Source organism: Sycon ciliatum, chromosome 2, assembly GCF_964019385.1.
Source record: "Sycon ciliatum chromosome 2, ocSycCili1.1, whole genome shotgun sequence".
In the NCBI taxonomy this organism is placed as follows: Eukaryota; Metazoa; Porifera; class Calcarea; order Leucosolenida; family Sycettidae; genus Sycon; species Sycon ciliatum.
The window spans coordinates 22,347,180-22,372,951 of record NC_088644.1 but is presented as its reverse complement, the minus strand read 5'-3'; the positions used below and the strand labels follow the sequence as shown (position 1 = coordinate 22,372,951).

Sequence of the window (25,772 nt, the reverse complement as noted above, 5' to 3'; positions counted from 1 at the left end):
GTGTTTTGAAGCAAACTCCCCGATCTGCTGTCGTGCTGATATGACTTCCAAGCTTGGGAACAGGCAGCTGCACAACAAAGGTTTGTGAAATGACTATGTTGTCTTCGAGTATGCAGAATGCAAGGAAGACGGGGAGGCTTTGTGGCGAGAGGGGCCAGTACAGGGGCAGGCGGGACTGATTCTGGGCCTGCTCGTGGTGGTGGCGGGGGCCGATGGAACCGTGGCTCATGGAGAGGAGGTAAGATTCATGTAAATAATTGTAAATCTACACGTGGAGTTCAACAATTTAAAATGACGTACATGTAGATGTACATGTATGTGGAACTCGTGCAGTTGGAGTCTTCGTAAAATCCAGGATCAGGGAGGTGCTTACTGCATCATGTCAACCGGCGTTTTCGCATCATCCACTGCGCATTTCATACGTATCACATGTACATGTAGTTGGAAAATTGCTCCTATCATGATCAATCACGTATTAGCAGGGGCATAGCAGCCGCTCCGGCCGGTCCGGCTTTGGCCGGACCACGTTGTCGCCCGACCACAACCACCATAGGAAAACAATGCCAAAAGTGCCCAGAATGCAGGATTTTGCACCCTAATTTCCAAAAAAATACCACGGGGACATCCCCCCGCAGCCCCCCCCCCCCCCCCCCTGGCCGGACCACCACCAATGGCGGTGCTACGCGCCTGATTAGCAAAAGTATATAACCCCCCAAGAGTGTGCAACTCCTGATACCCTTTCTATGGGGTAAGCCGACGGCGAAAGCTCACATCACGTGGTGCAGTGTCGCAGTTGTACGTTTCCAGCCCGTTTTTAGCGAGCAGTGGAGTACTAAAAAAAGCACTCTGACAGAAACTCACTGCGCGTATGCAAATCCCCAGCATGATCACGGCAGATTTTCGGATTGCGCGCACGCTATCCTACGTTTGTACGTAGTACAAAGGTATCTGAGACACGTGATGTGAGTTTTCGCCGTCGGAGACCCCATATGCAGAGTTGCACACTCTTGGGGGGTTATATACTCTTGGTATTAGTCACCAAGACTAAGTACACAAGTGCATATAATTGTGCTCACAACGTCGTTCAATGATGTAATCTTGTTATCATCCAGTATTAAATATAAAAGTCTAGATGAAAGTTTAGATGATATAATTATGATAATTATCATCTAAACTCTTATTCCGGAGCCTTGCTAAGGCGTTGGACTTCACATAGTGATGTGGTACATTTGGCAAAGTCAGGATGCAGCACCCTTTATTGCGTATGTGTGCGGGTGTGCACACATGTGTGTGCGTGTGTGTGTGTGGGTGTGTGGGTGCACATGCGTGCGGGTGTGTGTGTGTGTGTGTGCGTGGCCCTGGCTTGTTTGGATATACAGTACATGTAACATGTAATCAAATGATCATGTGTGAGCGGCACTCGGGCCGCTCAGACAGACATTGCCACGAGACGTATTCTGTACACGCCCTGTACCATTAGTGGCATTACACTCATCCCACACAGATTTTCATGTGCACCAGGGAATCATTCATAGCATCTAGGGAGGCGGCAAGAGACCATGGTACCCGAAACATGTACGTTCGACCCCGGATTTGGACGTTCCACGTGTTTCGTAATCTATGAAGCTCGCAGCTGCGGTCATGGCTTTGACCTGCTGATCCCAAACGCAGCCCAGACCAGCGATGCCAGATGCTAGCATGCATAAATCGTGCCTCAAGCCTCAAGTTCGTGTTGTCTCCCCTGATGCTAGGTGTTCTCAGTGTGTGCGAACACGGCCAGTAAGGCGAGGGACCATGCATATAGGTTGTCTTGTTTTCCAGACTTGACCTGTATCAAGGCCGAGAAGAGTCCATAGCCGTAACAACATATGAACCGTGGGTTCTTGCTAGTACAGAAATGAAGGTACATTTACACATAGAAACTATAATTTTGCTTTTGGCACCCGTGGGCTGAAGACTTTCGTTTGCTAGTTCGCAATGCAAATCGGTCACTGTCCTACTGCTAAAAAGATGATCACACCGATTGGATAACTGTTAGCCTACTGGTAGTCAGAGGTACTAATTGCAGTTACATGGACATGCAGTGGTGCAGTGCACATGTGGGGTACCGCACTGAATGAAGAGCCCTCAACACCGCCGAATACACCTTGGTCTTACAGCAGGGAGGGAGTGAAAATTAGTTTATACTGCCTAATGCCTATACATTTTACCCTCTCCCTGCTGCATGTGCGTGTACATGTTCTGTCAATGAGATCATGTAGACACATCAGTATCACCTGGACATAGAATACATAGTTTTGGTGCGTACCGGTGACCTGTTCTTATCATCTCCGCCATTACCCCAATACTGGCCACCTTTGGTGTCTGTGCTGTGCGGTACATGTATTTGGATTGCTGTTCAATTGTAGGTTGGCGAGGTCGTGGTAGAGGGCAGGGCGGTGGCTATGCCAGAGGTAAGCCATCCTTCTCGATTGGGTAGTTGATCGGTGGAGGGACGTTGTGCTTGAGAGGTACATGCACTGCCTGTTTGTGTATTATTTATAGTGTTGCGAGACAGCGTTGAAAAGCTACAATCCACCCAAATATTTTAAATAGGGCTCCATCAATAGTCATAATTATCATGGTGATCAAATCCCAGAGTATATTGCTCTATTGTGAGTGGAGCCTGCATTCCGGGGGGGGGGGGGGGGGGGGGGGGGGACATTTCCTCGCTCGAAATTCAAAGCATACACCATGTCTCCCACAGAAAAACTGCTCTTGTCTAGGTTACCGTCATAAACCTTGACTTGCTTTAATACACACTTCCCATGGACGTAACACACCGAACCGTGTACGTACGTTGCGACCAAACATTAACTCCTAGGGCGTCTTGCCATCTTGGCCGCCAATTTGTTGTGTCCTTCAATACACACAAGCTACATGTTTCCTTAGTTATACATCTTGTTCTCGACATACTCGGTTAGGTGTCATCCAGCAGGAAGTAGTTCCTCGCAACAACAGCAGAGAAAGATGCGCTTTCTCTACTAAGCATGCACATAAGCCAGGTCATTACATCACGCGTGTACGTAGTACTAATACTACTACCTCTACCACTACCACTACTGTAGCTACACAACAGTCGTTTGAAGTCATGCTCTTGGGGTTTTAGGCAGTGGAGTGTATGCTTGTATAAATCAACTATGGGTGAAATGGTCAATGTGGCTGATTCAATGTACAGTAGGTATCGGTTATAGCGTAGGTGTTTGAAAAACGACTTTCTATTCTTTAAGTTAAAATGTTTCCGATATTTCTTACACACGATAAATCAAGTGTGACATATCATATGCATGTGTGGAGGGACGGGAAGACCACCGTGCATGCAATGTAGTGCTACTGTGCATGCGGCTGGTCATAGTCAGGAGGCTTACTATGTATGTGGCTATGCGAAATGGCCAACAACAGTTGAACCTGCAGCACTACGACGCAACGCGAGTCAGATCACAACTGCATTGAACAGACGTTATTACTACAGGCGATACACTTTGTACTAATCTGGCATGTTTCGCTACGCAAAGTCCATTCTTAGGACCGATATTTTCTTCTATGCGATAAAATTGCTTGTAAGAATAAATGTGCACTTGAAACCCATGTTATGATTATGAAAACGTGAGAGTTCATTCTTGTAGGCAGTATATTCCTTTACACGACCACACTATAACCGATACGCACTGTATCAGCCACATTGACCATTTGTCATGTATATGTGAAGGGCTTCACTTCAAAACGCGATAAAGGCCAAACCGGAGCTTTTGCGTTTTTTGTCACGAAGGAATCCGTTTTCACCCCACGGACCTCTGTGTGTCGGTTTTATGGGTCAAAACGCGAGTCTTCAAATTCCTTCTCCTAAGTTCGGATAAGACACAACAAAGTATACTGCTATGAATGAACAGATGAAAATTTTGGCAAGACAAGATGCCAATTATCAAACTGTGTGCTCTCTGCTTTCTCTGCAGGAGGTTATGGTCGTGGTGGCTCTACACAGAGCGCCACTGGCGCAAATGCTTATGCCGAGGGTTCGATTGTCAGTTCTCAGTCACAAGCCAGGCGAGTGCAAACAACCCTTGTCAACTGTCCGTACGCCGGCTGGTCACTCTACTTCCCTACTGATGGTAGGTGTTGGAATTTTAGAATGTCTACAGGTGCAATGCTGCTCCATGCATAGCTGTTCTATGCCGCCCATCTCTAGTGCACTTGTGCATGCAAGCTCACTTACACGTACAACTGATAGCTGTGTCTGTTGCATTTTCGACCCATGCGAGTCATGTTCTTTGTCATGATGTGTCTGCTGTGTTGCTCTAGCGTTCAGCCCAACTTCGCTAGCAGGGAAGCGCTCTGCAGTCTTCGCTGAGTACTTTCGCAAGCTGGCACGGACGTGGACTCCAGAAACCCGAGTATGTCAGACTACCATATGGAACCTGAAGATTTTCTATTTTGGTCTTTTCTTCTGTGCGTTGGGGTTATGCTGGAGTCGTGGCAGTCTCTAGCCACTGTAATCAGATTTGAAGCTACAGTTGATTGAACAGACTAAATCACAGAGTGATATCTCCGAGCCTGATTCCATCGTTGCTCTTTGTTGCTCTTTGGCCTGGTGTATATGCCCTGTCTGGCTGCAGGAAGCTATTGAGCTGCAAGGATCGATTGGTGTTGACTTCACAACGCTGCAGGATGATCCTAGTAAGTGCATACTCACATACAGCCAATATTGACTCATACAGCTATTTGCACTCACATACAGCCAATATTGACTCATACAGCTATTTGCACTCACATACAGCCAATATTGACTCATACAGCTATTTGCTTTGACATTGACATGCACCGATCGTGGGGAGCTATTGAGCTGTTTGCAAAGCTAAGTTCGAATATCTGCAATGTTGCATGGACATTGGAAGAGCACATTAAAGCTCTAGTGGGGAAACGGTTACCCTTTTAAAAGCTAACAAGCGGGCACCTGGCTCAATAGGTGGGTTATCAGGTACCCTTTAGCAGTCATTGACCTTTCCAAGAACATTGCCAATGCGTATGATACAGTAAGACCACGAATTTTAACGTCAATAAAAATTAACGATCTCCTGATTCTCTATAAGTGACATCAGTATCAGTAGCCGTAACCCTTCGCTGTTGGAATTTTTGATGTATGTAATGGCTACCGTGGGTATCAGCTAGTTGGCTGAAGAGCGCATGGAGGAGAGGGGTAGAGGAACATTTTATAATCTCCTGGTTTTTTGTTGGTTAGCGAGGTGACATGTTAACGAATTCCGGCTGTCAAAACCGGCAAATGACTGTACATTCACATCAGCCAACACTTTCATAACTTATTACAGCTTGCTTCGCTTCACGCTGCTGCTCCGGGTCGAGAAATTTTAGAGCCTGAAACTGAGGGTCCAAAGCTGCAGCATGCACCGACTCGTTGTTGGTATCCACATTGTCCAAATGGAAACGCTGGGTAATACTGTCAGCAACTTCCTGCTTTACACATGCCAACACCGGCAGATCATCATCTTCTCTTGTCTGGCAATGTGACTTCAGTGCTGTCAACTGGGAAGAAACCAGGACAGGGTCGAATAGTTCTCACCGTCCAAAGATCACCTGGTCCACTGACCTCAGGAAATCAATGAGATGTTCCACTGTGGCCCACTGGTCGGTGGACAAGTCCAGTTGGCGCCCGTCTTTGTCTGGCATATCTGCAAGGACCAGCTGCACCGGCACTTTGAGCTGGACAAGATGATCAAACATCGGATAGATGCTGTTCCACCTTGTTGGGCAGTGAACAACGTGCTTCACTTCCTTCGCACCAACCAGACGCTGCTTGTCTTCAAGCTGGCTAGTTTTCAATGTGAAGTGCTTGAAACGTCCAACTAAATGCAACTGCTGTTGCCGATTCTGCTATGCCCACGTGTCTCTGCTAACTATAGCTGCACTTTGGTGGTAAACACGGTCGTAGCATCGCCCGAGATTACATATCTGCGTAGCCTGGGGATAGTGCCATTGATGGGAGCAGTTACTGGGAAGAACTTAGCGTGTAATTCAACCACTTGGGGAGCACTTTGCACTGGTGGAATTCTGGTGTTGTTGTGACGAGTTTTCTTTTTTGATTTATCCTTTTTTTCTTTTGCTCTTAATGAATAGGTCTGAACCAGAAGCTGCCGGATTTCCTGAGCGATTTAAAGGAGCAGCCGTCACCTGTCCTAGCTGCAATGGGAGTAGCAGTGCATCAGGTAAGACTGAGCCTTACCATTTGAATATACAGTAAAACCTGGTTTTAGCGACCACTCTGCCACTGCTTCTTGGATGTCGAAGCCTCTGTCAGCCATGATCATATCGCCCTTGTCCAGAAGCTTCACAAGACCAGACCGCATGGTAATGTCTTTGTCAGATATGCCCCCCCCCCCCCCCCCCCCTCCGTGGGCTTCAGAGACAAAGGATACCAAGCCGGTTGGTGTACAGCCCAACAGTACCTTGAACGTATTGCGACTCTTGTAGTCGCTGTACGTTAACGACTGGTTCATCAGGCCTAATGGTCTCTGGCACTGGATTTCGAAGCAGTCGATTATGTTCCGGACGTTCGGATATCGGCTTCTGAACGACCGGGGCATCCACGAGTCGATCAGTCTACGCGATAGGAACGGAAATGACAGTTTCAGCTCGAGAGCAAGGAAAGGAATCCATGTCGCGAACAGCCTGCTGTAAGTGGACTCGGCCAATCCCATGCGCGTGCATATATCCAAGGCTGGCACACTGAGCCTAAGACGCACAACAACGGACAGCAGTTGATCACCACACGACACATTCTTCCACGGGCGAGGACCACTGGATGTTTCGGCTGCTACTGTTGAGTTTCCATTCCAGCTCCTCAGTTGCGCAGCCTTTGGCTCCAACTATGCAGTAAAAGACTGCAGGGAGGCGAAGGTGGGGAATCCAGTATAAAAACGCGTCAACGCATCTTTTCCATCCAGGAAAGAGCAGTGTTGCCAACCGCCCGCCCGTATTTGTCCGTATTTTTACGGAAAAACGAAGTTTTGTCCGCAGTACGGATTTCAACCGAATATCCCGCAAACGATCATGTATATGATCGATTACTAAAACCATCATAACTTCATCGTTTCGTGTGCAAAGTCAACAATCGAAGGGTCTACGCGGTAGCAAAAACTCCAAGCCGCCCAATGCAACAATCGCTGAAGCGACGTCCGACTCCAGAGATATCGCGCGCCGTATTCAGGTATTCTTACCTTGGCAAAAACAAATTTTTCATCGAACTCTTCGCCATTGTTTTTGAGGGGGGGGGGGGGGGGTCCTTTTTTTGCGTGCCCTTTGAGCAATTGAGCACTTTACAATGACGTAGCCGGCTGAAGTTTGAATCATCTCGAACAATTTTGAGCGTTCTGCGATGAAGGAGAGTCGAATGGTGTTGATGGGACGATTTGCTTGCATATTAGGCTTGGAGACGACTTTGCTGTGTTACGGCGCCTGATTTGTGGCGGCTTCATAATGGTGCTTGGCATCCTGGCGTTGCTCCTGCCTAGAGCTTTCCAACGAGCCCTAGATTGTGAAAATCAAGCGAAGTAGAACAGACGGTTATAACCTAGTGAAGTTGAAAATTGTACTGAATTTGTGCGTAGCCTTTACAGTTGAACTAAATCAGTCAAAATGTTGACCTGAAAAACGAGTACGGAAACCTCTGAAAAATTCTGCAAAATGGCACTGGCCAATACGCATGGGGGTAGAGGCCACTTGGTAACACTGAAAGAGAAGGACAGCACTTGCTGCTCGAGGTGCGCAACCTTAGCTTGTAACTCGCTGTTCTTGGCCAAGAGCTCGTCCATCGTAGGAATCGGATAGGAACCATGGGGGGGGGGGGGGGGGGTGATAGGAGTAGGAACTCAGTTTGAGTTCCTGCAGAGCACAGGAGAATGAGGAGATAAACATGAAGTTAATTTAGGTGTATTAAAATGTCGGTGTCGGTGACCTGACAGGTTTCAGTTGTAATGTAGAATTAGGTGACTGGCATTCCCGTCACATACATGTACAGTGCATACTCTAATGCCTTTACGTGTAATCTAAATTTAGGTGCATGGTCCCACCAAAATTAAATTTATTCCCGTAGCTATGCAGAAGACGTTACTTCAGTAACGTCTGGCGCTAGCCAGGGTCCACACAGCTTTAATTTGGTGTTTGTTTGTTTGTGTGTGTCACGCCTGGCGCTATCCCGTATCTGTCCCGTACCGTACCATCAAAGACAGCTGGCCACAAACAGCTGGCCACAATATTCAAATAGGGCTTTCAAATGCAAGATCGTAACGTGAAGCAACTTGGAAGAATGAGTATGAATGCGAAGTGTGTCGGGTAATGCATGTAGGGCGATTGTGCGGGTTCGAATCCCAGGTTATGCCTAAAAAAATAGGAGAATTGAAAAATTTATAACATCCCTATGCTTTTTTGCCTAGGTCATCAAGGTGGTAGACGTTGTCGTATTACCCTCGACCGTACCTGTCCCGTACCGTACCATCAAAGACGGCTGGCCACAAACAGCTGGCCACAATATTCAAATAGGGCTTTCAAATGCAAGATCATAACGTGAAGCAACTTGGAAGAATTAGTATGTATGCGAAGTGTATCGGGGATGCATGCAGGGCGATAGTGCAGGTTCGAATCCCAGGTTTAATAATATGTCTTGAAAAAAATAGGAGAAATGAAAAAATTATAACATCCCTATGCTTTTTTTTGCCTAGGTCATCAAGGCAAAAAAGCATAGCGTAGGGCCCTGAGCTTCCAAGCTCTCTCGTCCTGAAAATAACGTGTTCTACAGTATTCCATAAGAACAAAGATGAAAATTCAAACATGAACAAAACGTCAAGCTAGCCTACCTTGGTCAACCGAGAGATAGACGCAGGATGCAGGGGGTCATCGTTTTTTTTTGTCCCGACACGAAGTGATCAGAGCAAACACGATGATGCTGTGATGGCTGCCACGACGTTCCATATGTATTCTGCCTTCGTAGGGACACGATCCATTGTCGACTTTGTCGTTCAAAACTCGATGCTCGAGCCAGCAGAGTGACGATTGGAGCATCCAACAACACTACACAAAACTGTCATTCATCCTGACATGCAGAAAGAAAGTAAAACTATTTAAACTGGCAAGTTCGGGCTCTACGTCTTCTCCAGATCTCCGTGAAAATACAAAATGCACATGGGCTCTCCACCTTCTCCGTGAATATAATAATAACCAACACTGCCAAGAGCACACTAAAAGTACCGGTACAGGCAAGGCCGTCACAGCCGGGGCGGCTGAGGCCGCCCCACTTTTTCGGCCGTTTTTTTGTTGTTTTTTTGGAGCACATTACAACAAAGCACAATGATCGCAGCTTAGCGCAAACGTGACAAATCCTTGTCCCCGATCGTGGTTTGTTGCAGAAAAAGTCTTTCATTGCAGTTACACTGAAATGGCACCAAATGCCTGGAAATGCTTGCAATTGGCTTCAATTTTTGAATTTTTTCCCGGGGGAGGGTAATGTTTGTCCCCGATCGTAGCGTAGCGTCTTCTTCGTTTGCTGCAGAATCAAAAAGACTTTCATTGTAGTTACCGCACACTGAAATGGCACCAAATACCCGGAAATGCTTGCAATTGGCTTCAATTTTTGAAATTTTTTCCCGGGGAGGACCCGGACCCCCCTTCCATGGCCGCCCCACCTCCAAAGTCGGTGCGACGGGCCTGACAGGTATATTTCAAATTTGAAATGACAAACTACAACTCAACTTCTCAACTAACTTGTACTTTTGTTGTGTGTTTGGCCAGCAGCTGCAGGCCAGTGCCATTTCGCGGCTTTTGCCAACCAAACAATGTGCGCATCATTGGTTGCCCCTCACAACGGTTCAACGTGGAAGATAGTCTATAGTCTCCTTGTACTCTTTGAAGACTGTCATGAAAATACAACAGACATTGTGTGTGCGTGCGCGCGTGCGTGCGCGTGTGTGTGTGTGCGTGTGCATGCATGCATGCATGCATGCTTGTGTGTGTGTGTATGCACGTGTGTGTGTGCGTCTCTTTCTATGATTAGGTTCTGGTCGAGGCACAAGCAGCGGCAGCAGCAGCAACCGCTTCAGGGTCACCACCTGCTGGTGTTCCTCAGATTGCTGTCCGGTACGGTACTGTCTTCTCCACATGTATACCCCTGGTGTGAAGTCTGTCTGGAATACACGCCCGTTATTGAAGATGGGTACTATTTGTGGCACATGACCCTGGTTTTTGTGTTAAGATATGTACCACTGCCGAGTTTGATGGCTTTCACGTAAAACGTCATTTTTGAGGACAGTGTATTGCTCTTATCAACCTTCTTTGTTTTTGTTTCAAATTCTCACATACCGTAAAGTCTTGTATAAAAGCCGCGGCTTCTATGACTTTCTTAGTGAAATTTTGCAGGCTTCTATATGAGACAGGCTTCTATACAAGACAGGTATTTCTTTGTATGTCAACAGACTCAACACCAAACCAGGCTTATGTGTGATTTGATGGGCCCAAATTTGCGGCTTCTATTCGAGGGCGGCTTCTATTCAAGTGCGGCTTTTATACAAGACTTTACGGTAGTTTGTTTGCTGTTGTTGGATTGCTAGTTGCTTGTTCCCATTGTTAATGCTCGGGTCCTTTTGTTAATGTTTTTCCATGCTGACAGAATCTTACACTTTGAGCCACTGACACCACTCAAGATTCTAAAAGCACCACAGTACGGTGAGTCTCATCATTTCAGTTGGAATAGGACCGTTTCTTACCACCGAAACTCTCCCTAAAATCGCACAGAGAAGGGCCTAGGGTTGCACAATCAATATGGCACCTGCCGTGATGCAAGATCCACAAGCGGATCACGAAAGGCTCAATATCTTCGTGACCGTCGCAGCCGATCGCTTCTCCGGTTTGTCATGAGAAGAGACCGTATTTGTTGATGTTGGTCTTGAGCAACTTGTCAAACAGCAGAATTGCAGCAGGCATGTTGGCGTTTTGGTGGTATGCTATGTTTGATTTGTCTCTTCAGTTGTTTGGCTTGAAACTCCGGGAAGAAATATGATGCAGAATGATGGTGCCTGGTTGAATTTTCTCTTTCTGATTGCATATTATGGCATTGTCCTTGCATCTGACAAGTCGGGTAGCATGGCACAACTTTTACCTTATCTTCCTGAGTTGATCATTCTCTCCATGCCTTCCTGCTATGTCTATGTGGGTGCTATGTATATGGGTGCTGTGTGTACCGGTATGTGGGTGCTGTGTGTGTGTGGGTGCTGTGTGCCCGCATTCTGTGTGCAGGCAAATTTGTGTCTGTGCGCGGCACTGTCGTTCGTGTGGGTAATGTCAAGCCACTGGTGACACGACTGACATTCCAGTGCAACAGCTGTGCAGCTGAACAGGTGCGTTACACATTGAGTGAATTTGCACTGAATCCAACATCACCATGGGTTTGTCCTAGACTATGGTTGGGATTTTTTAAATAGGGGAGGGGACCAGGATCAGGTCTTGCTGGGCAGCGAAAGGATTTTTCCTTTCGGGATACGGCCCAAAGTCAATTGGGAACTTGTGACATTGCACAAGGTACTGGAAGTAAGACCTATGCAGCGAATGAGATTTCAGTCTTTGACCAGTGGTTGGTGAATACAATCTATTATATCCTCCTCCACGGTTTAGGACCTGGAACGTTATGTCTCATTCTGTAATGGTGTGGTGATGCCTCATACTAGAAGCCGTGGAGTGTTAGTTCCTGGCCTACATGGCCTCGAATCCTGTGCATTATTTTTTTACTTCTCTGTAGTACTGTCTCTTTATGCACATGGTCATGTACTGGTGTGCATGTGTTGTATGTCCGGTAAATGTACAATCTAGATTCTACACTGAAGGGTGTGTATGATGTGTGTGTGTGGGGGGGGGGGGGGGGGGGGAGGGGGATTCTGCAGCAGCATGGTTTGGTGCACACTGCTATGCAAGGGAATCTGTTTCTTGCCATCTATTATTGCCAGCGATCAATACCGAGTTATTGACAGAAGTATAAATGCGGTAGCACTGATTGAATGCTCTGGACATTGAAATCATTATCGGTGTTCCAGTCTTGTGTGTGTTTCTTGATGTTTATTTGTGTTGCAGACACTTGTGTTGCCTGATGGAAAGTACATGCAGCCTTCTCAGGTCAGAGTCTTTGATCTATTGTTCTTTGGCATACTGTTGTGCTCATTGGAAACGATGAACGGGCTATGAAATGAAAGCAACGCAGCTGTGATTCGTCACACGGTCATGTGACACGTGTTGCCTTGCACATGATCCTCGGGACTCTAAGACAGTCATCTCAGACCTGGCGACATCGGCAAGTCCGCACTCGATAGCAGAATCCTGAAATTTACATCCCCATCACCATCATCGTGCCCCCGGCCGTAGATCTAAGATCGCTGAGATATTGTTGAGCAAGAACCTTTAGCGCAAGCTCTTTTGTTTGTTTTGTAGTTCGCGCAACCTCCTCATAAGCTGTTGTATTGCCGGCACATACAATCTGCTTGTTCTGTACTGTATATGACAATGGCAGATGCGGTTTATCAGATGTGTATTTTCGTGCGCGACTCTTTAGGGCAGATCCCGATGTAAATCACTGCTACTCTTTGCTGTAATAGCTGCTGCCGCGTCTGCTGTCATCTTCATTTGTCTGTTCCAGTGTCCTGGTGATGGATGTCGGGCCAAAGTGTTCAACCCGTTGCGTAGCAGTCCACAAACACAGACCACCGATTGGCAGTCCATCAAGTAAGTGATGCACTTTAGGTCAGATCATCCCACGCCCAGCTGTGTGTGTGTGTGCGTGTGTGTCTGTGTGTCTGTGTGTCTGTGTGTCTGTGTGTGTGTGTCTGTGCGTGCGTGTGTGTGTGTGTGTGTCTGTGTGTGTGTGTGTGTGTGTGTGTGTGTGTGTTGTGATTCTATCTGTGTGCATCATAATACTTAGTGATTGTGATATACATGTAGTACTATAGAGAACTAGAGAATGCACTATTGGTCAAAGAACTAGAGAATGCACTATTGGTCAAAGAACTAGAGAATGCACACTATTGGTCAAAGAACATGCTAATTGTTCACCCTGTAGGTGGCCAACATGTTTCCTTTCATTCCTAGTTTGGTGCACACTACTTGGAGTTTAGTGTTCCTGGTTACTGCTGCTGATACACACTATACTGTGTCTCGTAGGCTGCAAGAATGTAATGATCTTGGCGAGGAGCAGCGCGAGGCTGGCAGAATTCCACGCACAGTGGAAGTGGAGCTCACGTCGGACATGGGTAAGCACTCTGTTGTGAGAGATTGTCACCTATAATATTGCAGTCTGTAATATTCTCTCTCTTTCTTTCTCAAACGCACGAATACGTGCAAACATACATATGCACACATACACACACACACGCGCTCACACACACACTCTCTCTCATTTGCTCTTTGTGGCGGTGTTGACAATCCTTGTCTTCTTTATAAAGCTTGCCCTACATTTGAACCTGACTAAAGTTGGGCTCTTTACATGTATTTGGGAGTTACATGCTTTTCTCCTTTTGATGTGTTCATTGCTAGTGGATTCCTGTGTTCCTGGAGATGTCGTAACAGTCGCCGCTATTGTGAAAGCATCCGGGACAGATGAAGGTAAATCTTTGTGCAGCGTTATTAGCCCGGTATTCTTTCCAAAGTAAAGCCCTCTCTCTCTCTCTCTCTCTCTCTCTCTCTCTCTCTCTCTCTCTCTCTCTCTCTCTCTCTCTCTCTCTCTCTCTCTCTTACAAGGGCGTTCAATGAGGAGGGTGGAATGTGTGTGGTGTGTGTGTGTGTGTGTGTGTATTGTCTTTGTGTAGCACGCGGTCGTTTCAACAAGGACAAGTGCACTTTCCTCATCTACCTTGAAGCCAACTCAATCAGCAACAGTAAAGCTACTGCTGGTAGCAATGGTGGCAGCAATAGTGCTGGTACAGGTGACAATGCAACTGATCCAGCCAGTGCCAACGGTCCACATGTTCAGTTCTCAGCAAAGGTAGCATTCGATATGCATTCGCCGTTTTCATTTTTCTTCTAATGTCTTGTGCATGTACGAGTGATGATGTTGATGTTATCACATTCAAGATTTTGGTAAGCATTGCGTTTTGGTATTCCTGCCATTGGGTTCTGATGAAATGCAGTCTGTGTTTACGGCTGTGTTCCTCGCTTTCTTATAGGATCTGTACGCCATACAAAAGATTCAAGAAGAGGATCATCTCTTCCGCCTGATCATCAAGTAAGCATGTGTCATCATCCTGATAGGGGCATAGGCGAGCTATGTGGCCAACTTCCGGTTGCTCCTACGGGGAAATAATTCCTCAAATAGGACACAGCGCCATTAATATCTAGCCTAGAATCTCGTGGCAGAGCTAACCAAACGTACTCCTGCTCTCAGAAAGAATGAAGGCGTAGAATGACCGTTTCCCCCCACTGTATATGTTGGACATGGCTAGTTTGCATGACGACTTTGCTGCCTTTTTTCCTAATTTTACTGATCCGTGTCATGTTTGCTCTGTTGTTGTGCTGTTGTGTTGCGTAGTTCATTATGTCCTTCAATCTATGGACATGAGGTAAGATGGTGCTAAGTATAATGCCCATTTGGTTTTCATTGCGATCAAATCCTGTCTTTTTTATCAGGTTGCCGATCAGACACATTTGTCCGTGTGTTGCATTGTTACTTCAAGCATTTTCACTCAGTGTACATGTGTGCTTTGACGGCTGCTGTGGTGTGGCATGGTGGGTGTGGTGTGGTATGATATGGCGTGGTATTGCATGAGGTTGTGTGGTGTGGTGTGGTATGATAGAGTATGGTATGGTGTGGTGTAGTGTGGTATGGTATTGTATTTTATGGTATGGTATTGTATGGTATGATATTGTACTGTTTGTGCCACTGTACCTCTGCCAGCACACTCTTACATTTTTGCATTTGCTGTTTTTTTCTTTCTCTTTGACTGGTGTGTAGTTAGTAAAGGCTGGTCTAGCACTTGGCCTATTTGGTGGAACAAGGAGATTTCTCGGTGAAAAGGTAAAGGAGACTCACTGCTTTCCACATGCTCTGCAGTATGCCATATTTCGGTCTTCAATGCACTCTCTTGACCCTGTGTATGCTTGTCTTGCCAATGTTGAGTTTGCAGTGGCATGTTGCAGTTCCTCTGAGTAGGCCGCCCTAAAATATCTTGAATCTTCGGTATTGCTTCATATTTTACAATCCAGACTTGCATCCATTCTCCTTGTCTCTCAACGTCTGACTCTCTCTCTCTCTCTCTCTCTCTCTCTCTCTCTCTCTCTCTCTCTCTCTCTCTCTCTCTAATGGATTGAGCTGTTCTTTGCTTGCAGTGCGATTCACATGGAATAATCTCTCAACTTCTGTGTTCTGTGCAGAATCGCATTCCCGTACGTGGTGATCCTCATGTTCTCGTTGTTGGTGATCCTGGTCTAGGAAAGAGTCAGGTATGGTGGCATCATGTGGAGTGCTTGCTTCATCTCCCTATAGAATTGTCATGTTTTGTGACTGTAGAAAAAGGTTTATCGGTATCGAAAATGCTCACTTGCTTGTTATGGGTGCTTTGTTCTTGCTTGTAATGTGTGTGTGAATTTTACTGCTCATTGTGTGCAGATGCTCCAGGCTGTTGCAAATATCGCTCCCCGCGGCGTGTATGTGTGTGGCAATACCACAACTACATCGGGTTTAACGGTGAGGGTACAGTTCTGTTCATGTTACATGGGAAACCTTGACGTACTTACTACCACTGGAGAGTCAGTGCTACCGAGTGTGTACATCGGCATGTGTATTCCATAGGCAGCTGGCTGATGTTTTGGCAGTCTGGTCGACCTTGCTCTCAGTCAGTGCCAGCTGTAACGTCCCTTTTTTCCCCTCTCCATGTGCATATGAGTACATTGTGTGTGTGTGTGTGTGTGTGTGTGCGTGTGTGTGCGTGTGTGTGCGTGTGTGTGCGTGTGTGTGTGTGTGTGTGCAGGTGACACTAAGTCGGGATGGTGGCACTGGAGACTATGCGCTGGAAGCCGGTGCTCTCGTTTTGGCCGATCAAGGTAAGCAACGATGGCTGCGATGTGCATGTCTTTCTCTCCTTTCTCACTCTCTCTCTCTCTCTCTCTCTCTCTCTCTCTGTTTCTCTCTCTCTCTTTCTCTCTCTCTCTCTCTATCTCTCTCTCTCTCTCTCTCTCTCTCTCTCAGTGAGGATACATGGACATGTATGTTTGTTAGTATACCCTCTACTGTGAGTCTACTACAGTGCACATTATCAGCAAGTTTCAATTTCAGCCTCCAATGGCTGGTTCTCTTTTCAGCCGCACTAAAATCTCCTGCGTTGTTCCTGTCTATGCACTGTCAGACTGTTTCATACGATCTGTAAATTCAGCTGCAACTAAATTTTGCCTTGAAAGGGTCCGGTTGAGAAAAAAAGAGGAAAAACCCCAGCCGTCAGTAAGTACAGCACTGGTGTGGGCGAATACTTGTTGATTTACAGTTTACCTTCTCCCTGTGCAGGCTGTTGTTGCATCGATGAGTTTGATAAGATGGGTAACCAGCACCAAGCTCTCTTGGAGGCCATGGTGAGTACCATCTGCCCAGCATAGCCACACTTCATGATTTTCCCGGCTTTTCTGCTCACACCTGTTGATGTTTGTTGTACGCAGTTTAAGCCGCAGTGATCCTCTGGAAATGTCAAGCTTATCGCTATGAGGCCGATATCTTTTTCATGCACATTTCGATTTGTAACGTCTTGCTGGCCCTGTGCAGCGCACTGTGACACAAACTGCTTGTCAGATACAGTCTTGTTTTCTATATCCAGCACATGTGTGTGTATGTGTGTGTATGTGTGTGGGTGTGTGGGGGTGGGGGTGGGGTGTGTGTGCGTGTGTGTACGTGTGTGGTACAGGAACAACAAAGTATCAGCATTGCCAAGGCTGGAATTGTGTGCAGGTTAGCTATCTAAAATCGTCTTGTTTCTTCGTTTTGCCACACTTCACAGGCTGAACATAGCCGACGCTTTGTGATATTAGATTACTGTTTAGAGATGTAAAACACATTCATCCATGCAAGCCATTAGGCCAGAAGATACTTTGAACAATAATTATTTACTAGGAAATTTGTTTGAACATCCTGCAATGTGCTGCGGTTGTTGCACAGATGATTGTGTATCTTAGACATTTGGAACTACCGTAAAGTACCGCGAGAGCGCCCCACCTTGATTTTACAGCCAGGGAAAAGAAAATCGTATGGCAGAGTGCAACAAAGTTTGTACGGTGTGAGAACCTTAGTTTTTGTGGAGCTCGTGTCCGCTCGAAGGTAAACTGAGTACGGATTGACTGCACAACTTGCAATGTGTGTACAAGGTTCGTGTCGTATGACCTACAGACGGGACCCCACCTCCACAATACGACCACAAAAGGTGAGATGGTGGGGCGCTCTGGTGGTACTTTATGGTAGTAGTAGAGTGTACTTTGTTTCTGCCATGGAGTGTTACCCACGCTGTGATTCCAGTTTGTCTGTTTTCTTGCTTTCTTGTTTGCCTTAGCCTGCCAGCACGAGCATCTATTTTGGCTGCAGCCAATCCTGTGGGTGGGCATTATAACAAAGCCAAGACGGTGTCGGAAAACCTCAAGTAAGCCTCCTTTCTCCTGTGTGTGTGTGTGTGTGTGTGTGTGTGTGTGTGTGTGTGTGTGTGTGTGTGTGTGTGTGTGTGTGTGTGCATGTGGGGGCGATGAGGTTACGCGTTGGTGGCTGGTGTTTGCAACATTTCCTGGCATGCTCAGGCGGGATGCTCAGGCGGGATTGCTTGAGGCTGGCACGTGTATGCTCAGATGGGTTTGATTAAGACTGGCACGTGTTGATTAGTAGCACAACAGGACAAAGTGTATTATGTTCCGCGCATTCCGAGAACTCCCAGATTGCTGGTTTGGATCTACATGTACTACATGTAATCTATGGATTCCTAGATTGCGCGGGACCGTGCAACCTGGCAATTCTCAGACTGCATAGAGGGATCCGTGCAGTCTGATAATCCCAAGATTGTGCAGGGCTTGCTGCAAAATCTTTAGGTCGCGCAGGGACCCCCTTGGAAGAGACCTCGTCAGTCTTTTGATGTAGTGAGATCATCTGACCTATTGCACTACTTTAGTTATCGTCCTGATGATGATTTTCCTGATGTACTACAGTTTTTTCTCTCATGTTCTACCGTCGTTAGAGCTGCTTCTTGAAGAGAATATTGAGCAATGGGGACAGTACAATTGTTCTTTCGTAGTTCAGGTGGTGAGGTGCGTTGGGTGGGTCATGGAAAATGATCCGAAAAATTGAAATTACAGATCAAAATACTGCAAAACTATGAACTCTCATTAATATAAAAAGTAAAAAGGACCAAGGAACTACAAGTTACACTATATATAATAATGTCCACTAAGGGGCCGTCCGTAAATATCGATGTTTTTTTAGAGACGATATTGGTGCTTCTCTCCCTTGACCCCCCCTCCCCCCAGAAGACGCACATGTACATCTAGATCATGGAATCAATATTTTGGATGCTCATTTTTTTCCTTTTTTTGTCAATAATATGAACCCAAGATGGCAAGTTTGCAGTATTTATATGGTCTAATTGAGAAGGAGAGCATTATGACTTTTTTGGTCGCCCTCGAGAACACTTGTGGCCAGCAGCCTTCTTGTGCTGCATTAGCCCATAGTAGGTCCGTGTTTGTTCGCACTGCCTCTACGTCTTGAAAAAGGTCTCCTGCAGGCATCGTTCGGCCGATTTCCACAATCAATAGCTCATTCTTTTGCTCTTGAAATTCGCCATGGGCATACAGCTTCCAATTTTTGATTTTGTTCTTGTGTCGCGAGTTTTAGCTCCGCGAACGGAAGCTGGTTTCACATTTCTTGTATAGCCATTTAGACGTCCGCGTGCAGGGATCGGCGAAACTTCAAATATTTACATCGATATTTTTCTGATGCTCGAAAAGACGCACATGGCTCAAACCCCCTCCCCCCCAGACGCACCAATATCGTCTCTAAAAAAACATCGATATTTACGGACGGCCCCTAACACCACCAGTTCCTAAACAATCAGCTAGAGCTAGAGCTAGAGCTGTTAGCCAGTTAGTTGTAGAACGTCAGTACCGTCGGTCAGTGTCGTGCAATGTTATCGCATGAGCTGATTGTTTCGTAACTGGTGGTGTTAGTGGACATTATAGTGTAACTTGTAGTTCCTTGGTCCTTTTTACTTTTTATAAATAATCCTTGGCTCTCCATCCGAGTTCTCATTAATATAATAATTGAAAAAAGAGAGATAAAGATGACATTTGAAAATCAAATGGTGATATTTTAGATATCATAATGCAACATGATCTAGGGGCATGTTCGATTGGTAGGATCGGGATGCCGATCCACCGGATCCACTGGATTCGCACCCTTTCAATTGGTCGAATCCGGATCCGGATCCTTCGGATTTGGACCCGGTCAACCCACCTCGGGGTGCAGGGTTGACCGAATCCAACGGTGACCTTTGTGCGTATATAGCGGGTAAAAATCATTTTTGTACACATTGTGGTACGCATACGTGGATCGAGATAGGGCTTGTTGATTTTTTTGTACGACGCGCGCGCGCGCGATGAGTACGACTTTCACCCTTTTGGGTGACTTGTGAGCGCCATTTTATTACTTCGTCAACATGGCAACAATCAAGGTCCAAAATAATGTGTTCAGTTGACTCTGAAGGATCCGACGGATCTGAGATCTGGATCCCGATCCTTACCAATCGAACATGCCCTAGGTCAGGGCATAATACCCCACCCCTAAAATTTAAAAAAAGTGAGATTCGAACACACATGTACATAATACATTATTATTTTCAATAGTACCCCATTTTTGGGGCAGGGCGCCCCTGTCACAGAACCCGCTCGTTGCCTACTACTGGTCACACTGCAGGGACAGGGATAGATTTTTCCATTATTTGAAGGGTTCTCACACTGCTCACTCAGTGTGCTGCTGTTCAGATTGTCTACATGGTGCATGTAGGAAAAGAAGAGCTGCGTAAGCTGCAGGTTCTGGAAGGCTCAGGTTGCGTAAACTTTTAGAATGCACGCAACATGCAGGCTGCAGCTGTTGGATAATTCTGTTGTCTATGTTCTGTTTTGTTTGTTTGTTTTGTATCCCTGTGTTCATTGCTTTTGCTGTACAGGATGGGTAGTGCCCTGCTGTCTAGATTTGACCTGGTGAGCGGCAGCATGCCCTCATACACCCCTGAATACTTTTCCATACTTCAACGGCTCTTCACTTTCTGACACTATCTACTGTCTGTGGGCAATACTTTGCGAGTTATTGATCCGCAGTCAGGCATTTCTCCTGTGCATCGCAGCTGTTGTTCACACAGAGTGATATCATGTGATGTTGTTGTGTTGCATTCACTTTTACTGATCCTATCGCGCCGTGGCCAGAACTGCGTATGTGTGAAGTGCTCTATGACCCGGCGCCAGCTGCCGGCATCCAATCTTGTGGCACGAGCCGGCAATTGTGGCCTTCTCCAACATGTTGGATTTTTCACATCTGTCTGCTGACTGCAATCACTGCTGTTGCAAGTGTGCATGCAGAAAGATTGTTTGGGCGACTGTGAAAACTAGCAAGCTGGAGTTGCCGGGTCAAGCCTGCCTCATGTAAACACAGGCACAAAAGTTTTTTTTCCCAACCGTACAGACGTCCGGGTTGAAAACTCTCTTGTAAGCACAGCCTAAAACGCTCGAAGCACAAGAGGCATGGGGACTAACTAATGTTGTGTTCGGTTTTTTTGTTGGTTCTTGGAGAAATTTCTCTTGGAAGACAAAGAAACGATTTTTTGGTCATGCCTGGAAACACGTGTATTTGTAGTAGTCTGCATGCGTAGCATTGTGTAGATCCATGAACGCGGAGAATCTTCAGTTTTAACCACCTCCGAAGTTTGGCGAGCTCAGATTTCTCTCTCTCTATTTCTCTGTCTCTGTCTGCTCTGCTCTCTCTCTCTCTCTCATTCTATCTTTGTCTTGTCTTTCTTTCTCCTGTCTTCTGTTGTGATAGGTGTTTATATTGCTGGACAAGCCTGATGAGGTAAAGTACTATTTTCAATCATGTCTATACTATACTGCTTTGTTCTCACGGGTTTCCACTGTCTCAGTTGGCTCCCGAGTCCTGACATCTGTGTGTGTGTGTGTACGTGTGTGTGTATGTACATGTGTACATGTGTGCTGGTGACTGGTGGCTGTGCAGGAGCTCGACTGGATGCTGTCAGAGCATGTAATGGCACTGCATGCTGGGCAAAGACGGTGAGATTATATGTGTGTGTGTGTGTGTGTGTTGGGGGGGGGGGGGGGGGGGGGGGGCATCGCTGTAAAGCTTGTCTACTATTTTAAAAGCAAGTGATGTTCAAAACTTCAAATAGAAAGTTTCCCGGCGAAAATTTTGTTGTTGGATTGCCTTGAATGACTCAATCCCACTCTGTCTTATCAGTGTATGTGTTCTCTTTTGTTTCTGTTGGTATGTTCAGCGTTGCTGGCACGCCACGTATGATCAGGGTGAGTTTTACATCAAGGAGTTCAGCACCATGTCGTTTAGTTACACAGCTGATGCCTGTGAACTCATCATAATTATGCCTTGTTGGCAATGAAAGACCATAGTGGTGTGACTAGCACCTTGCAGCAGACCCCTCACAGCACACTGAGAATGCACACACTCAGTTCAGTTCTATGAGAGAGCAGTCAGAAGAACGCTCGATGTGACGCAGTGCGCGACTGAAGGAATTAAAAAGTACGACATTCATTGTCTAATGAAAACTACTTTGAAGTATGTATAGTAATTCACTGTTCTTGGACCTTTGTTTTTCCTGTATTTCACGTGATGAGAAGGCTTGAAAGTATACTCGTGAAAACTTCTCCGAGGAAACTGAATACTTGCTGACTGTGTGAAAAATGTTGTTTACCCACTTCCATTGTATGCTCTTCACAAAGTTGCTAAGTTTTGTTTCTGGTTCTTTGTCCTTTTGTGGGCAGCGTGGTGCTGGACCAGAGACCCCAGGTGGCATAGCAACCAGTGGAGATGACAGCAGCTATGCTCAGTGGCAAGCTGACAAGCCACTGTCTGAGCGACTCAAACTGCCCTCAAATGAGATATTCGATCCCATTCCACCGGCACTGCTGCGAAAGGTAAGCACAGTGCTGTTAGCTTGGTTCCGGTCTGTTGATAAACCCATGCGCGAGTGCAAGGAAGAGCCTTGGGTGCCTTGTTGGTGGCGTCTCTAGTATCACAGCTGAAGCAGTTGTGGGCTAGCAATTGGCATGAGTCCTTCCCAATCCCTGACACCACGGAGGTGGAAAATTACGTTCCTTGTGCTAGTTTCCACGGATCTCATTGGAGTTCTGTGGAAACTGAACAGGTAGCCATTGTATGTTACTTCAGGCTATAGCTCAACTCTGTCTAGTACATAGATTCAGCGATATGGCATCCAAGAATGGGGAAGTACTACTAGTACTAGTATTTCAATCCAATGTGTGATTATCATAGCCCAGCACTTTTTCAGGACGCTGGCCATTTAGGGCGCCAAACCAGTCTCGACTGGTCATGGTAAAATTGCTCTGCCCACCCACAGCAGGGCCACAGTCGTCATAACTGATTGTCTTCACTTTCTTCAAATGCTTGTTTCGCCTGATTGTCCCATGCAGTATGTCGCCTATGCCTCCAAGTATGTACAGCCGCGGCTGAGCAAGGAAGCTGCGGATGTCCTTCAGGTAAGCCACTGTGTATCAGTCAAGACTGACTTTCTGCCTGTCTTGTTGCTGATGTCTCATTCGTAGTGTTTTCCCTCTTCTCCATCCGTCTTCCTTTTGGAATGTCGACTCTTTTACTCTGCTAGCATCCATGTATCTCATACACTGGCAACCAGACAAGCTCATTGTTTATCGGCCAGTGCTGTGTGTATCGTGTGATTCTTCTTCTGCACAGAAATTCTATCTTGGTCTGCGTAAGAACCATGACTCTATGGATAGTACTCCGATCACAGCACGACAACTGGAGTCGCTGATCCGGCTCTCCGAGGTAAGCATTGATAGCTGCTCAATTCAACCAAACCAAGGGAGCTGTACTGATGCAATGCCTCAGCATATTATTATGGTACATCCGTTTTCTTTTTATATGCAATGTGTTCTTTCGGTGTATGTGTGGGGACCTGTTTGCGCGTGTGGTGTATGTTGACATGTGCGTATGTGGGCATGCATGCATGTTTGTGGATACATGCATGTGTGTGTGTGGTGTATGGGGACATGTGTGTTGTACGGGACATGCATGCATGTTTGTGGATACATGCATGTGTGTGTGTGGTGCATGGGGACATGTGTGTTGTACGGGACATGTGTGTGTGTGGGGGGGGGGGGGGGGTGGTGGTGGTGTGTGTGTGTCACCGTGTATGTGCTGACTATGCTCTGGCGCCTGCAGGCACGTGCACGCATTGAACTGTGCGAAGAGGTGTCAGCCAGTCATGCAGAGGACGTCGTTCAAATCATGAATCACAGGTACGACTGACGAGTGTACTAGTACATATGTGTTACTTTTACTTCGAAGTACGTCCAACAGGTAGTAGAAAGAGAACTACCTACTCTGGAGTGTACAACTCCACTTATGAGATCGAACTGCAGAGATTGTTGTCTGCAGGTTTTTTTGTGAGTCCTGGAAGCCGAGATCGGCAACTCCAGTCGTGTACCGCATTCGTATGACACATAGGGTTTATCATTATTGTTTTATTACTGTACCTTGATGTGGAAAATGCTGTTAACATGCTTGGATTTTTCTCATCTCTTATGTGCAGCCCAGCACTCTGGTTCATGTACTCTTAGTATTAGCGAGTTAGTGCTGCTTTTTCCTCAACATGATACATGCTAGGATGGGCTCACAGTCCAACATCAATGTGCTAACACTTCATTTTCCATGCGGAGTTGGTACCCTACTGTATACCCTACTCTCTGTGTGTAAGTGTTTGTGTGTACATGTGTGTGTCTGTGTGTGTGTACCTGTGATATTTGTGCTGTAGCATGATGGATGTGTACACAGATGGCGTGGGCGCGGTGGACTGCCTACGCTCGCAGTCCGGTTCTGGCATGAGCAAAACAGCACAGGGCAAGCGCCTGGCATCACAGCTGCAGCGCGTCTCTGAACAGACCTATAATGCTCTGTTCTCAGTGCAGCAGATCAAGACAATTGCACAGGTACTTGCGCTTGCCTGTATGACTGTAGTGTTCACACATACATATATGGACTGTCACACGCATGTATGCACGCGGCACCGTTTGTGCTCCTATCCATTTACATATACCGCTTTCCACGCCTGTGCTGACAGTCGGTACGCACCGACTCTGTACTCGTGCACGCACACCATTACATTCTGTTGGTATCATATTGTGGAGCTTTCCGGAGCTCCGGGAGAGTTGTTGTTTGGAAAAAAGCAAGAGAACAACATTACACTGTACTAATGTAATATTGGTTTACTGTATGCACCTTGGGGGCAAGTTCAGCTACTAGTACATAATTTATTATACTTAGTTCCTCAGTCAGTCAACCCTGCTCTCTGGTTGAGTCATTTGCACTCCTTGTTTGAGTCACGTCTTTGCTTATTTTTCTTAGGAGATCGGTGTTGACATGCGACTAGTGGACGATCTCATTGCATCGCTGAATAACCAGGGTTTCCTGCTGAAGAAAGGACCACGCGTGTATCAGCTTCAGATCGCATCCTGACTCCAGTACGACATGTGTAAGTGGTGTTCCCTGGCTGCTTTCTTACCATCCTCTTGTGCAGTGTACATGTACTGAGCCGGTACTGATGCATGTATGCCACCTGCGGACTCAGTGCCATGTCAACCTACAGTGCTGGCAACTGAAATCCGACCCCTGAGCGGTGCGTTCACATTCTAGCGATCTCTATTTCGTAGTGTTACAATCCTGTGTTGGGCCTTTGCGATGTGAGCACACCACTCAGGGGTCGGATTCCAGTTGCCAGCACTGTACTTGTAGATATTGGTTGCTCTGCTGGCAGTGGCTGTCATCTTAGCGTTGCTTTCTTGAACTCACTTTCCTGTTCCATCTTCCCCGTCTGTTACTACAGGTGCTTCGAAGTACTTGTGGGATGCAACCACCAACCCTCGGCACTCGTCACACTGCAGTAGGATGCCTGTAGTGGATTCACTGTTTTTTTCTTGTGTGTGGGTGTGTGTGTGTGTTGTGTGGGTGGGTGCGCGTGTGGGTGTATATTTTGTGGGTCCTGAGATTGCTAAGCCACAGACCCACTTTGAGTTTGTGCCATGCATGCAAGCTTGTATGTACATAACCACTGCGACTTTAGATACCTGTAATATAGCTTTGTAAATAGCTTGACTGATCGACACTGACTACATCAATAATTATATTGTGTCTGTGAACTGTGATGTACATACGATATGGAGTCCCAACACTTTAATTATTCGTCTTTTATTCAGTTACTTACTCATTATATCCCGTCCTATTAGTAAAGTGTTGACTCAGATCACACGCTCGTTTCTGAATCATTGATTTTCCAGCCATGTGTAACAAAGAAAGAACCTCAAATTGACGTCAGCATGTTGATTATATAGGAATGGCTTGTGGAAAGTCAAGCAGTGCCATGAATGTTCCCATCCCGAAACATGTTGCTGCCGTCCACAGATAAACA

The 25,772-nt window shown here is 46.4% G+C and overlaps 1 protein-coding gene across 1 annotated transcript; it reads left to right on the top strand.

Annotated features, from left to right (window-relative positions):
- Positions 1 to 25: 25 nt before the first annotated feature.
- On the top strand, positions 26 to 25,673 carry LOC135809239 (DNA helicase MCM8-like). Its single transcript, XM_065322535.1, has 34 exons — positions 26 to 238; positions 2,409 to 2,453; positions 3,993 to 4,148; positions 4,339 to 4,430; positions 4,653 to 4,713; positions 6,169 to 6,257; positions 10,097 to 10,179; positions 10,709 to 10,764; positions 11,335 to 11,435; positions 12,163 to 12,204; positions 12,722 to 12,807; positions 13,243 to 13,331; positions 13,615 to 13,683; positions 13,887 to 14,062; positions 14,244 to 14,302; positions 14,606 to 14,636; positions 15,029 to 15,091; positions 15,448 to 15,516; positions 15,683 to 15,760; positions 16,044 to 16,116; positions 16,574 to 16,638; positions 16,965 to 17,008; positions 17,604 to 17,690; positions 20,256 to 20,289; positions 21,125 to 21,154; positions 21,314 to 21,369; positions 21,591 to 21,618; positions 22,093 to 22,245; positions 22,762 to 22,827; positions 23,042 to 23,134; positions 23,531 to 23,607; positions 24,123 to 24,297; positions 24,713 to 24,839; positions 25,191 to 25,673. The coding sequence occupies exons 1-33, from the start codon at positions 118 to 120 to the stop codon at positions 24,821 to 24,823; spliced, it is 2,658 nt and encodes an 885-aa protein (XP_065178607.1). The 5' UTR covers positions 26 to 117; the 3' UTR covers positions 24,824 to 24,839; positions 25,191 to 25,673.
- Positions 25,674 to 25,772: the final 99 nt, after the last annotated feature.

What these genes read in the sequence shown, in the direction of transcription:
- LOC135809239 (XM_065322535.1), top strand. Translation starts at nt 118, where the DNA reads ATGCAAGGAAGACGGGGAGGCTTTGTGGCGAGAGGGGCCAGTACAGGG. An exon ending in AGCATCCGGGACAGATGAAG is followed by an intron (nt 13,684 to 13,886) that starts GTAAATCTTTGT and finishes GTCTTTGTGTAG; the next exon opens with CACGCGGTCGTTTCAACAAG. An exon ending in AAGCTGCGGATGTCCTTCAG is followed by an intron (nt 22,828 to 23,041) that starts GTAAGCCACTGT and finishes TCTTCTGCACAG; the next exon opens with AAATTCTATCTTGGTCTGCG.